The 15328-nt window shown below is 44.4% G+C and overlaps 1 protein-coding gene across 4 annotated transcripts in view; it reads left to right on the plus strand.

Moving 5' to 3' along the window:
* The window catches only part of cramp1 (cramped chromatin regulator 1), a 64444-nt gene that overhangs the window by 22732 nt on the left and 26384 nt on the right, over positions 1-15328 (plus strand). For all 4 annotated transcript variants that reach the window (XM_082973566.1, XM_082973565.1, XM_082973564.1 and 1 more), the window contains exons 4-12: positions 4409-4562; positions 5008-5091; positions 5397-5445; positions 6891-6976; positions 7230-7353; positions 12275-12356; positions 12614-13771; positions 14234-14408; positions 14611-14774. In XM_082973566.1, the coding sequence (XP_082829692.1) occupies positions 4409-4562; positions 5008-5091; positions 5397-5445; positions 6891-6976; positions 7230-7353; positions 12275-12356; positions 12614-13771; positions 14234-14408; positions 14611-14774 (2076 nt within the window). The remainder of the gene's footprint in view (positions 1-4408; positions 4563-5007; positions 5092-5396; positions 5446-6890; positions 6977-7229; positions 7354-12274; positions 12357-12613; positions 13772-14233; positions 14409-14610; positions 14775-15328) is intronic.

The raw sequence follows: 15328 nt of genomic DNA on the forward strand, positions 1-15328 counted from the left end.
GGAGGCCGTAGGAGGGCAACAACCCAGCAGCAGGACCGCTACCTCCGCCTTTGTGCAAGGAGGAGCAGGAGGAGCACTGCCAGAGCCCTGCAAAATGACCTCCAGCAGGCCACAAATGTGCATGTGTCTGCTCAAACGGTCAGAAACACACTCCATGAGGGTGGTATGAGGGCCCGACGTCCACAGGTGGGGGTTGTGCTTACAGCCCAACACCGTGCAGGACGTTTGGCATTTGCCAGAGAACACCAAGATTGGCAAATTCGCCACTGGCGCCCTGTGCTCTTCACAGATGAAAGCAGGTTCACACTGAGCACATGTGACAGACGTGACAGAGTCGGGAGACGCCGTGGAGAACGTTCTGCTGCCTGCAACATCCTCCAGCATGACCGGTTTGGCGGTGGGTCCGTCATGGTGTGGGGCGGCATTTCTTTGGGGGGCCGCACAGCCCTCCATGTGCTCGCCAGAGGTAGCCTGACTGCCATTAGGTACCGAGATGAGATCCTCAGACCCCTTGTGAGACCATATGCTGGTGCGGTTGGCCCTGGGTTCCTCCTAATGCAAGACAATGCTAGACCTCATGTGGCTGGAGTGTGTCAGCAGTTCCTGCAAGAGGAAGGCATTGATGCTATGGACTGGCCCGCCCGTTCCCCAGACCTGAATCCAATTGAGCCCATCTGGGACATCATGTCTCGCTCCATCCACCAACGCCACGTTGCACCACAGACTGTCCAGGAGTTGGCGGATGCTTTAGTCCAGGTCTGGGAGGAGATCCCTCAGGAGACCATCCACCACCTCATCAGGAGCATGCCCAGGCGTTGTAGGGAGGTCATACAGGCACGTGGAGGCCACACACACTACTGAGCCTCATTTTGACTTGTTTTAAGGACATTACATCAAAGTTTGATCAGCCTGTAGTGTGGTTTTCCACTTTAATTTTGAGTGTGACTCCAAATCCAGACCTCCATGGGTTGATAAATTGGATTTCCATTGATTATTTTTTTGAGCAGTGTATGTGGACAACTACAAATACCTAGGTGTCACGTTAGACTGTAAACTCTCCTTCCAGACACACATCAAGCTTCTCCAATCCAAAATTAAATCTAGAATCAGCTTCCTATTTTGCAACAAAGCCTCCTTCACTCACGCTGCTAAACATACCTTCGTAAAACTGACTCTCCAACTGATCCTTCGGCGATGTCATTTACAAAATAGCCTCCAACACTCTACTCAGACTGCATCCAATTTGCTATCACAGTTCCATCCATTTTGCCACCAAAGCCCGATATACTACCCACCACTGCGACCTCTATGCTCTCGTTTGCTGGCCCTCACTTATATTCGTCGCCAAATCCACTGGCTCCAGGTCATCTATAAGGCGGGGCTTTACCTAGCAAAGACTTTTCAGCTCACTGGTCACCATAGAAACACGTGTGTAGGTATATTGCACTGGTCATCCCCAAAGCCAACACTTCCTTTGGCCGCCTTTTTTTCCAGTTCTCTGTTGCCAATGACAGGAACTATTTGCAAAAATCACTGAAGTTGGAGAGTCATATCTCCCTCACTTACTTTAAGCATCAGCTGTCAGAGCAGCTTACCTGTACACAGCCAATCTGTAAATAGCACACCCAACTACCTCCTCCCCATATTATTACTTGCCCTCTTGCACCCCTGTATCTCTACTTGCACATCATCATCTGCACATCTATCACTCCAGTGTTAATGCTAAATTGTAATTATTTTCACCTCTGTGGTCTATTTATTGCCTAACTCCCTGCTCTTCTACATTTGCACACACTCTACGTAGATCTTTCTATTTTTCTATTGTGTTATTAACTGTACATTTGTTTGTTTAACTGTTGTTTTTGGCGCACTGCTATGCTTTATCTTGGCCAGGTTGCAGTTGTAAATGAGAACTTGTTATCAACTGGCCTACCTGGTTAAATAAATGTGAAATAAAATAAGCAACATTGAAGCCTTTGGTTTGTTCGGGCATTCTTATTCTGATGCAGAAATGACCCTTGTAAACATTATTTGATTAATATCATGAGAATTATCGTTATCGAATAAAAATTATATTATTTAAATTTATATTGCCCCAGCCTTATTGTGGAGGCCAGGTCATCTGATGCAGCACTCCATATTTCCATCAATCTAATGTCCATTGCTCGTGTTTCTTGGCCCGAGTCACTTCTTATTGGTGGTGTTATTAAATAGTAGTTTCTTTACAGCAGTTCGACCATGAAGGCCTGATTCACTCAGTCTCCTCTGAACTATTGATGTTCAGATGTCTGTTACTTGAACTCTGTGAAGCATTTATTTGGGCTGCAATCTGAGGTCCAGTTAACTCTATTGAACTTATCTACAGCAGAGGTACTTCTGGGTCTTCCTTTCCTGTGGCAGTCATCATGAGTGCCAGTTTCATCATGGCACTTGATGGTTTTTGCGACTGCACCTTGAAGGAACTTTCAAAGCAATGATGGACTTTCGTTTCTCCTTGCTCATTTGAGCTGTTCTTGCCATAATATGGACTTGGTCTTTTACTAAATAGGGCTATGTTCTGTGTACCACACCTACCATGTCACAACCACAACTGATTGACTCAAACACATTAAGAAGGAAATAAATTCCACAAATTGACTTTTAATAAGGAATTTTATATAAAATATATTTGGATTTTTTTGTTGTTGTGGTTACTACCTGATTCCATGTTATTTTATGGTTTTGACTTCACTATTATTCTACATTGTAGAAAATGGTACAAATAAAAACCCTTGAATGAGTAGGTGTGTCCAAACTTTTGACTGGTACTGTACTTCATTTCATTTATTTTATTTTATTTTTTCATCTCGTACCGGTGGACCTTCATTCGTTTCTTGTGAGGCCTGTGGGCTTCCTAGAGCAAAACAACCGACATTTACGTGTTTGAGAGTCTCGTCTTTCCATAGAGGGGTCATAACCGTTTGGACGCTGCAGACTATTTTGTGAGAAGACCGGTTTTTGGGATGTCTCATGGTCTGATGTACACCGCTCTTACCTTTCACCGCAGATGCGGAAGTGCGACATCGACGGATGCGGAGGATTTGAGACATCCAATGCAAAACAATTCCGATGTCTCTACCTTTAAACCTACAGATTTTTATGGGGATTTTTCTATGCTAATCCGCAGGTGCTGGTCCCTGAAGGCATTCAAAATGCAGCTTGTGGATTCACTTTGATGTGGCTACAGTGGCGGGGAGCCAAGAGTGTCCTACCAGTGCGTGTGGACAGAGTTGTAACTTGTTTGAAGGCCAGTTGTGAGGGTGTGCATCCGGAGTGGATGCAGGGCAAAGAGTGGGAGATGTATAGAAACCTCCTTTCAGTGTTCGGTGCTCTTTGCAGGATGTGTCTGTGCTTTCAGAAGTTCCATGACATGCAGGCTAAATGCAAACGCTAAAGTCAAACTGCACGCAGAGACATACAAATGGTATCCGCAAGTTCATCCGACTCTGGAGAAGTAGAATGAGGGCCTCATTGCCAAAATCCCGAAGTGTCCCTTTAAACAGCTGTTAATTTGATCGGTAGCAGGTAATTCTGTTCTGATTTTAAGATTTGAACAGCAGAGGAGAGGAAGCTTTTTGTCTTAGTTGTTGGGAAAATGGTCAAAGTAGCTGATTTTTGTGTCGAGTTACATTGCATTCTATTCACTGTAAGCAATGTTTGGAGTGACGATCACAATGGAACCTTCAGAATGCAGAGAAATTCCCGTACGTGGATGGAGGACAAAAGAATGGCAGTTTAATATTTTTTTAAATGCTCAAAAACTATTTGATCTGTCTACACGTTTTAATGTTTGAACAGCATTTCTACCTTAAACAATGTAAGAGGAGTAGCTTTGTAAAAAAAAATATATAACAACTATAAGTCCAAAATAATTCTTACAATATCTAGTGTGGCTGCTGTCGCAAGTCTTATAAGTCGAAGTTTGTTGGAGATTTAAAGTGGGGACTCTATTATTAGTGGGGCTTGCGAAGAAAAAAAAATCTATTGCATTTTTAAAGCAACTTTCCACCTACAGTGGGTGCTCAGTGCTTTACATTGTAAGGGGGGAAAACACCTCTTCCACCACTCATGTAGCACTGCAACCATTTTGTGCCAGAACACTCACCACAAATCAGTTATTATGGTGGAAAGGTTAGGAGTGTTGCATGCCAATTGGAAATCAATTGGATGATTAGGTGGCCATGATTTGAAAGGGGCCAGGTTGGGAATTTAGCCAGGACACCAGGCTCTTACAGTAAGTGCCATAGGGTTTTTAATGACCACCGAGACTGCACTCTACATCCTGGGTTCTCCCGTAGACCAGAGGGAAGAGTGCCCCCTACTCCAACACAACTTCCATATCTCTAATGGTTTCTCTCGCTCTCTGTAGCATGGGAAAGACTTTGAGGCGATCCAGACGAACATAGCTTTGAAGCATAAGAAGAAGGGGAAGCCAGCCAGCATGGTGAAGAACAAAGAGCAAGTCCGACACTTCTACTACCGCACCTGGCACAAGATCTCCAAGCACATCGACTTCGCCAATGGTAAGCTAGCTTGTCTCTCTGTTTCGCTCTCTTTCGTTATTTCTCATAGAAATCTCCACTCACCTCTTGCTTGTTTAGTCTCATTTTCTTTTTTTTTATGCCCGTGTTTCGGTTTGTTGACTAAAACATTGACCTTCAAAATCAGTGTGAAACTTTGCCTGCGACCTGTATGCAAAGTTTCACTTGCGAATGCCAACTGGTCTTCATAAAAAGCAGTTTGGTTGCAATCTGCGTTCATTTCTTCTTTTGAATCCTGTTATGTTTGACACACACACACCTGCAAGCGACTCATTAAATGTGCAAGAGAGAAACTGTCTTTTGATCTTACTATCAGTGTGAGACCTGTCTTTAAATTGGTTGTGGAGTACCCAAGATCACTGGTGTGCTGCAGTTGTTTTCTTTTCACTTTTATCCCATAACATGCCCAGTTCCTCCTGTCCCACAGTGTACTCCCGTGTGCTGAAGAAGTCTTCTCAGGAGCTCTATGGTCTAATCTGCTACGCTGAACTCAGGAAGAAGGTTGGAGGATGTAAGTCAAGCAGGGGGTGGGGGGGCTGTATCTGTCTGTCTTGGATGGTGTGTTTGTGACACTGGCCTCAGTCTGGCTCTGTTTCTGGGGCTGATTTAAGTGTTGCGCTGGACAGGGCTGGGGTCATGAGGGACAGTTAAGTGTGGCGTTAATGTTACTATGTCTGTGTTAATCTTGTATCCAAAGATGGCTTTTCTACCTCCTGTTGGAGGACATTGCAGATATGTTAATGTTTGTGTTGTCTTCACAAAGCAAGAGCACGGAGGTACGCACTCTAGCTTTTCTAACTCTGTTGTTCTTCATAGTGATGGACGATAAGAACGTGGCCAAGCTTAACGAGCTCATCCAACAGGGGTAAGACTGAGACCAAAAATGATATCAATGTAACCACAGTTTTTTGAAATATACCACCTCTTTTCTCCAAGACTTTAGGGTTATAAGTAGTTGATTTGTTTATACATTTGAAATAAACCATTATATACACCCGTTTATTATGTACACCCATCTAGTACCTGGTCGGTACCCCCTTTGCCTCTAGAATAGCCTGAATTCTTCGGGGCATGGGTTCTACAAGTCGGACATTTTCCACAGGGATGTTGGTCTGTTTTCAAGCGATGGCATCGCGCAGTTGCGGCAAATTGGACGGCGTTACATTGCCGCCACCAGTCTGTATTGTTGACACCAGGAAGGATGGGTCCATGGACTCGTGCTGCTTACGCCCAATCCTTACTGTGCCATCAGCATGACGCAACAATAATCGTGAATCGGGACTGGCACTGTCAATGTTTTTTGTCGCACCATTCTCAGGAAACCCTGGAAACTGTCGTTCATGAAAAGCCATTGAGTGCTGACGTTTCTGAGATAGTGGATCCGGCGTGCCTGGCACAGACGATCATACCACGCTCAATCGCTTCTGTCACTCACTTTGCCCATTCTAATGTTCAAACAGTAACTTGATGCCTGTCTGGCTGCTTTATATAGCAAACCACGGCCACGTGACTCACTGTCGGAAGTTGAGGGAGCTTGCAATTGGCATGCTAACTGCAGGAATGTTCATTAGAGCTGTTGGCAGAGAATTGAATGTTCATTTTTCTACCATAAGTCGCCTCCAACTTCTTTTTATTGAATTTGGCAGTATGTCCAACCGGCCTCACAACGGCAGACTACATGTAATCAGGACAGCCCAGAACCTCTACATGCTGCTTCTTCACTTGCGTGATCGTCTGAGACCTGCCAACAGGACAGCTGATGAAATTGAGGAGTATTTCTGTCTGTAATAAAGGCCTTTTGTGAAAAGAAAAAAATAAAATAATTCTGATTGGCTGGGCCTGGCTCCCAAGTGGGTGGGCCTATGCCCAGTCATGTGAAATCTATAGATTAGGGCCTCATTTCTTTCTTTAAATTAACTGACTTCCTTACTGTCAAATTCTCTAAAATGATGGAGGCAGCTTATGGTAAAGAAATGAACATTAACGTTTCTGGCAACCACTCTGGTGGACATTCCTGCAGTCAGCATGCCAACTGAACACTCCCTCAAAACTTGAGACATCTGTGGCATTTTGTTGTGACTGAACTGGACATTTTAGTGGCCTTTTATTTTCCCCAGCACAAGGTGCACCTGTGTAATGATCATGCTGTTTTATCAGCTTCTTGATATTTCACACCTGTCAGGTGGCTGGATTATCAACACTTCACATTTAGAGTTTTTGTTCAGTGTAGATAGTTGATATTGTGCAATTGTCATTTTTGGTGTAGTTTGTTTTTTGCAATTATCTCATGTTTCTGCTCTATTCTCCCAGGGCCACCACGGTGCGTTCTAAAGGCAGGAACCTGCGCATCAAAGCTCCCATGTGCCGTGCGCTCAAGAGGCTATGTGACCCAGATGGTGAGTGGACACACGCACAAACACACATTAACAGACACTCACACAGCAGGAAGAGGGAGGAAGTGTATGAATGGGGACGTTGAGTCATGCATGTGGGCAGGAGGGGATGGATTTCCATGGCAATACTCGGGAAGGGGGCGGTATGAGTAGGGGAGAGTAAGTGGTGGTGATGATGATGCTGATCATCTTAGGACTGGAGAGAACAAATGTTATCCCTCTTTCCTTTACACCTCCCTCACTCACTCTCTCTCAGGAGTGAGTGATGAAGAAGACCAGAAGCCTGTGCGTCTACCTCTGAAGGTCGCCGTGGAGCTGCAGCCGCGTAGCAACCACTCCTGGGCCCGTGTCCAGAGTCTTGCCCATAATCCCCGCCTCAGGTCAGTGTCAACTGACTATAAAGACTATCATTTCTGAAGATTTTTTTTGTCTATCTTCCTGTATACGAAAGGTGTACCGCAGGGTCAGTATTGGGACCAGTTCTCTTTTAATATTTATATAAATAAAACTGTGTTGAAACGTGTGATATTAATCTGTATGCAGACGATGCTGTTATGCATGCTGTTGCCCCAACTGTAGATGTTGTGTTGAGCTGCAATCTGACTTTGTTGCCTTACAACAAGCACTGGTTGGTTTAGAACTTATGCGGGCTAGACTAAATGCATGTTCTCTAATTCTTTCAGATGGACTACATATTTATTCATTGAGTGTTTCTCCCATAGATCGGGTTTCCGCCTATAAATGTCTGGACATTTGGATTGATAAACACTTAACGTTGAAGAAGCATACTGATGAAATCCATGGCGTTTTGTTTTATAGTATGAAGAGTACAGTTTAACGTAGCTGAATAAATCAAAAGGATATTTTCTCCAAACAATATGAGGGTGTGTACATGCAGCTATTGTGTTGAGCTGTTAACAAAGAAACAAGTCCTGCTATATGTTCTGATTTTTAACCTCTATGGGCTAGCGTCCCACCTACTCAACAGCCAGTGTAATCCCGTGGCGCGATATTCAAATACCTCAAAAATACGACTATTTTACACCATTTTAAAGACAAGACTCTCGTTAATCTAACCACACTGTCCGATTTCAAAAAGGCTTTACAACGAAAGCAAAACATTAGATTATGTCAGCAGAGTACCCAGCCAGAAATAATGACACCCATTTTTCAAGCTAGCATATAATGTCACAAAAACCCAAACCACAGCTAAATGCAGCACACTAACCTTTGATGATCTTCATCAGATGACACACCTAGGACATTATGTTATACAATACATGCATGTTTTGTTCAATCAAGTTCATATTTATATCAAAAAACAGCTTTTTACATTAGCATGTGACTAGCATTCCCACCGAACACTGCCGGTGAATTTACTAAATTACTCACTATAAACATTCACAAAAAACATAATTATTTGAAGAATTATAGATACAGAACTCCTCTATGCACTCGATATATCCGATTTTAAAATAGCTTTTCTGTGAAAGCACATTTTGCAATATTCTAAGTAGATAGCCCGGCATCACAGGGCTAGCTATTTAGACACCCAGCAAGTTTAGCACTCACCAAAGTCAGATTTACTATAAGAAAAATGTTATTACCTTTGCTGTTCTTCGTCAGAATGCACTCCCAGGACTTCTACTTCAATAATAAATGTTGGTTTGGTCCCAAATAATCCATTGTTATATCCAAATACCGGCGTTTTGTTCGTGCGTTCAAGACACTATCCGAAAGGGTAAATAAGGGTGCGAGCGGCGCATTTCGTGACAAAATATTTCTAAATATTCCAGTACCGTACTTCGAAGCATGTCAACCGCTGTTTTAAAATCAATTTTTATGCCATTTTTCTCGTAAAAAAGCGATAATATTCCGACCGGGAAAGCGTGTATACGTACAAAGAGAGAGAAAATAAAAACATCTCGTGCCCTCATGCACGAGCCTGAGTCTGAGTACTCTGACTGGCCACTATCCAAACGCGATAATGTGTTTCAGACTGGGGCTGCCTCGATATCATTCAGCTTTTTCCCGGGCTCTGAGAGCCTATGGGAGCCGTAGGAAGTGTCACGTTACAGCAAAGATCCTCAGTCTTCAATAAACAGAGACAAGAAGAACAAGATCTTGTCAGAGAGGGCACTTCCTGTAAGGAATCCTCTCAGGTTTTTGCCTGCCATATGAGTTCTGTTATACTCACAGATACCATTCAAACAGTTTTAGAAACTTTAGGGTGTTTTCTATCCAAAGCCAATAATTATATGCATATTCTAGTTACTGGGCAGGAGTAGTAACCAGATTAAATCGGGTACGTTTTTTATCCGGCCGTGTCAATACTGCCCCCTAGCCCTAACAGGTTAATACATTCTAAGGCTGCATGATGCCACTAATGATTTGGGGAAAAGAATAGCATGAAAGGCATGAGCTCTGCATTGTTTTTTTGTGCCAGCTGAATACGCCTGATCAGTCTCATTCGCAATTTGACAAACACTTGATAATGACTCAAATTTCCCAGCGGCATCCCCTTTTTGTGGCCGTAATGCCCCCTAAAAAAAAATACATACCTTTTTTGGCCGGTGGTCTTTGTGCCCTTGGCCTGAAAATAATAATTATAATTCCATTCTCCCGGCTTCGTTGCTTCCGAAGCACCTCTCAGATATCTGAATTCTTATTAGCCAATGCCAGTCACGTGATCGGGTCCTTCTCACAGGCTACAAGTGAAGACCGACACGTCGGGGACGCAACTGCGCGCGTCCTTATCGAATTCCGAAGCGCATGTTGAAGAACTGTCCACATTACTTTTCGTCAGCCAACATGAGTAGGCCTAATGAACAGCAAAAGGACTAGCCTATGTCAATCTACTGTCCCCCATAGTACAAAAGTTTACCTATTCTGTGCGATTTAGTAAATATTTCAAACATAATCTGGGACAGTTGTGGGATGCGATAGATCCCAAGTTAATACAACCACTAGCTTCAAAAAAGCAATGAGGCTGACGCAACAGATCAGAACATTTAGCTTAAAATGTTGATAAACTATTAGGCTATTTCTTGACATAAGTGCAGCAATGTGCACATGGCAGTAGGCTATAAGCGTGAATGTTCCAAAATGCAATCAATTAGCGGGAAAACGGCATTCTCAAAAATCACCACAAATGCGATAATAAAAGCATTACATGCATAAAGGTGATTTCAAAATATATATATATTATCTTCCCCAAACTTGAAACTCACGTGCTGCGTGTATGTATGCCAGTTAGGCTAAACACCTGTTGTGAAGCGGATTAATATTCTTAATTTTAAGTTTTGTCCACTTAGATTGTGACACAAACTAGAGGTCGACCGATTATGATTTTTCAACGCCGATACCGATTATTGGAGGACCAAAAAAAGCCGATGCCGATTTGTTTTTATTTATTTGTAATAATGACAATTACAACAATATTGAATGAACACTTATTTTAACTTAATATAATACATCAATAAGATCAATTTAGCCTCAAATAAATAATGAAACATGTTCAATTTGGTTTAAATAATGCAAAAACAAAGTGTTGGAGAAGAAAGTAAAAGTGCAATATGTGCCATGTAAGCAAGCTGACGTTTAAGTTCCTTGCTCAGAACATGAGAACATATGAAAGCTGGTGGTTCCTTTTAACATGAGTCTTCAATATTCCCAGGTAAGAAGTTTTAGGTTGTAGTTATTATAGGAATTATAGGACTATTTCTCTCTACGATTTGTATTTCATATACCTTTGACTATTGGATGTTCTTATAGGCACTTTAGTATTGCCAGTGTAACAGTATAGCTTCCGTCCCTCTCCTCGCTCCTACCTGGGCTCGATCCAGGAACACATCGACAACAGCCACCCTCGAAGCAGCGTTACCCATGCAAAGCAAGTGATGTTTGAAACGCTATTAGTGCGCACCCGCTAACTAGCTAGCCATTTCACATGGGTTACACCAGCCTAATCTCAGGAGTTGATAGGCTTGAAGTCATAAACAGCGCAATGCTTGAAGCATTGCAAAGAGCTGCTGGCAAAACGCACGAAAGTGCTGTTTGAATGAATGCTTACGAGCCTGCTGGTGCCTACCATCGCTCAGTCAGACTGCTCTATCAAATCATAGACTTAATTATAACATAATAACACACAGAAATACGAGCCTTAGGTCATTAATATGGTAGAATCCGGAAACTATCACGTTTATTCTTTCAGTGTAATACGGAACCGTTCCGTATTTTATCGAACGGGTGGCGTCCATAAGTCTAAATATTCCTGTTACATTGCACAGCCTTCAATGTTATGTCATAATTACGTAAAATTCAGGCAAATTAGTTCGCAACGAGCCAGGTGGCCCAAACTGCTGCATATACCCTGACTCTGTTGCAAGAGAAGTGACACATTTTCCCTAGTTAAAAGAAATTCCTGTTAGCAGGCAATATTAACTAAATATGCAGATTTAAAATATGTACTTGTGTATTGATTTTAAGGAAGGCATTGATGTTTATGGTTAGGTACACGTTGGATAGGTACACGTGATGACCATGCTCTTTTGAGTGAGAGAACGTCGGTTTCTTACTTCATTTTAATTTATTGAAAATTATGAAGTATGAAATTACTTTTTAAGGATACAAGGTGCTGAAATTGTGTCAAAACACTTTTACTTGAGCATAGACTAAGTGATTTGCTAAAATTTTCGATAAGATTTTGCATTGATGTCAGAGTGATTAGAGGGACAACTGTGCTGAATGCCAGGCAGTTAGCAAGTTTGGTAGGCTACTAATGCAGCATCAGAGCTTGGAGAACCCTATTACCGTGACTAAACGGTCACATGGAATTTGACTGCGGTCATGACCCGTGACCGCTGGTGTGGCTGTAATACAGTTACCGTGACAGCGCTAAATGTATCTTTTTCCCAAATTTTGTGTTGTGCTATATTTTTATTTTACATTTGTATTGATTGCTTTTTCCTATTTGATTGTTGTATTACTGATCAGGGCACCCTTGCTAACGAGAGCCTGGTCTCAATTGGGTTTTCCTTGAATAAATAATAGATTTTAAAAAAAAAATCAAGATGGGCATAACAATCTTTATGATTTTGGGACACCCAACCCTGATTGTTTGGATCCCTAAACATAGCAGCCATTACATGAAGCATATTGTCATTATCATATTGAGTTTTGCTAGGTTGTGTCCTGCTGAACATGCCCTGTCAGTGTTTTGAGGTGTGTGTTGTCTACAGGAGCTGTCTTTGCTGAGAAATTAAGTATTTTCTAACATTGTTGTTCTGTGTGGTGATGTAGGATGGTGGTGGAGCTGCATCGGAAGGTGTCCAGCCTTATTGAGTTCCTGAAACAGAAGTGGGCCGTCCAGGACCAGCGCATCGTATCCTTCCACATCACAACAGTTATGTAATGGCCATCTTATAGCACTTAGACCACAACCTAACTGATTATTTTTTTTATCTGGTCGAGTATAGAATCACATGAAATTAGCACCAGACAACTAGCTGGTAAAAAGTCTCAAATGAGCTGATCCATAGTACTTCAAGAGATCAACAGATAATATTTAGCCAAGTTGATGCTCAATTCTTGTTTTTGTTTGACATCTCTGCTGACCCTCCTTGACCGTACTGTGTTCAGCTGAAGAGCCTGCAGGAGCGCGAGGCATTAGGGGGAACCCAGCAGCACAGTGGTAGCGGCAGCCCTGCTCTCCCCTGTAGAGCAGACAAGGAGGACCTGTTCCTATACCCAGCTGAGACTAGCACCTTGACCCCCCTGCCCAGTGTAGCCCGTGTGGTCCACTCCAAGGCCTCCTGCACTGTCCACTGGCAGGAGAGTGGCAAGCCCCGGCCCGGCCCCAAGGAGCTGATCCCCACCGCCCAGATTCTGGGCATCCAGGGGGCCCCGCTCCTCCTCCAACCCCGGGGGGGCGTGGCCAAACCTGGACGTAGTGGTGGGGATGCTCGACGTGTAGGGGTAGAGACCCCCATATCCACACCTGAAGGAGGAACGTCGGGAGGAGGAGCAGGGCCAGAGCACAAGAATCTGAACCAGATAACATCTCCTCCTGTACCTCCACTTCCTCCTCCTTTGTCTACGCTGCTGTTGTCTATGACTCAGAAACAGGAGGGTGGTGTAGCCGCGGGGCAGGTGGAACGGGAGAAGGGGCTGGGGGGAGGACCAGGGGTAGGGGAGGCCTTGGGGGCCAAGGGAGGAGATGGGGACTCCAATTCTCAGGACCAGGGGGGCAGTTCTTGCTCTGCAACTGTTCCGTACAGGTTTGAAGAGCGGACCACAGGGGTTAACGGCAGTGACAGTGCCTCTCCAGAGAGGAACTCCCTCCCCCTGTTGGACCCACTGGTTCCCACCACACCTCCACCGGCACCGCGACAGGAGGAGGACGTCCCTCCAGACCAGGGGCAGGGGTGCGCAGCAGCCCCAGGAAAGGAAGAGTCTGGTGGGGTTGGTGGTGGAGGAGGAGGCAGCACACCAACCCCGGTGTCCTGCGGTCGGTCGGCCCAGCAGATCTGTCATGAGGGCTGGAGCTCGCGGGGGTCAGACAGCAACGTCACTCTGGCAGAGCTGTACCTGATGCTGGGGAAACCTGGGAAACTGCAGCTGGAGTACGAGTGGCAGCCGGCTGCTGTTGCAGTCCCGGAGCTGGGGGACGAGGGGCTACAGGGACCAGGGCAGACATTCCCACAACTACAGTCACCATGCCCCCTGCCCCCACCCTCCACCCACCGCGTCCTGCGCTGTCTGCTCCGGCTGGTGTCATCAGAGGTCAACCCCAAACCTGTGAGTCAACACGCCTAGTGAGGCATTCTTCATAGCCACTGGCCACATTCGAATTCTCTACACTTCGTCCGAAGTGTGCACTCCTGCACTCTCCCTCATGGATTTAAAAGTAATCAAAGGGAAAAGGGGATACCTAGTCAGTTGTACAACTGAATGCATTCAACTGAAATGTCTTTCTCATTTAACCCAACCCATCTGAATCAGAGAGGTATGGGGGGCTGCCATAATCGACATCCAAGTCGTTGGTGTGAGGATTATGGTGGAACCACCCTCTAGCCGTGCTTACACCAAACATTTAAATGCATGAGGGGGAGGGAACGAGTGCACACTTCTGGAGAAGGGTAGAGAATCGGAATGCAGACACTTTGTAGGAGACTTTGTAAACAGATTATGCGATTTAATATCCTTAAGTCATTTTGTTTTCTTCTAATGCTCTCTCCCATCTCCTTTCCTCTCCTTCAGGCCCCAGAGCTGTGCTCCACAGCCACGTCTCCGGTAAAGCCATCCCAGGAGGAACAGTCCCTCACCCCCCCAGGCAAGGCCCCGGCTGTGGGGGTACGAAGCCCCAACTGTGGACGACCGCAGCCCCTGGGGGTCCGAGCGACAAAGCTGATGTTACCAAACACTGGATCCTCCGGTAGCTTACCAAACTCCTCTCACAAGCAAATGCGTGCGCGCACACACACAACACACACTTATCGAATCTTCTCCAGTAACTCCAAAGTTTTAGGTCAGAGGACCAATTCTTGAAGTAGTGTTTGTCTTTTACCTCGATCTTTCTATGACATCTCATGTACAGCAATACTAATTAACTGTAACCTTGGCTTTGAACCCCTCAGGTCGTAACCTCCCGCGGTCTCTGCTAGTGCCCGGGGGGGACTCAGATGGTGGGGTGTTTGCCGTTCCCACCACCCTGCCCCCCAACAGCTCCCGACACTCCCGCATGTTCTCTCCCAACAAGGAGGCCGAGCTCGCCTTCCGACAACAGCTTGACTCCATCAGCGTAAGGACATTTTGCATACTCTCCATATTTTGTCTGTCTCAGAAAAATAAACTAGCTGGACTCTATCAATATCTCTTCATCCCTTCCAATCATTTTATTTTCCCTCTTCAGGGATGCAAACTCGTCACTTTTTTGGTGATTTTTCGATATACCGTGCATTCGGAAAGTATTCAGACCCCTTGACTTTTTCCAAATTATGTTACAGCCTTATTCTAAAATGGAAAACATAAAAAATATATATTTTTCGTCAATCTACACACAATACCCCATAATGACAAAGCAAAAACAGGCTTTTGGAAATTCTTGCAAATGTATAAAAAAAAAAAAAAACAGAAATACCTTAATCCTTGGGGCGGCAGCGTAGCCTAGTGGTTAGAGCGTTGGACTAGTAACCGAAAGGTTGCAAGTTCGAATCCCCGAGCTGACAAGGTACAAATCTGTCGTTCTGCCCCTGAACAAGCCAGTTAACCCACTGTTCCTAGGCCGTCATTGAAAATAAGAATTTGTTCTTAACTGACTTGCCTAGTTAAATAAAGGTAAAATAAAGAATTCAG

The sequence above is a fragment of the Salmo salar genome, chromosome 03 (assembly GCF_965601325.2).
Source record: "Salmo salar chromosome 03, fSalSal1, whole genome shotgun sequence".
Lineage (NCBI taxonomy): Eukaryota > Metazoa > Chordata > Actinopteri > Salmoniformes > Salmonidae > Salmo > Salmo salar.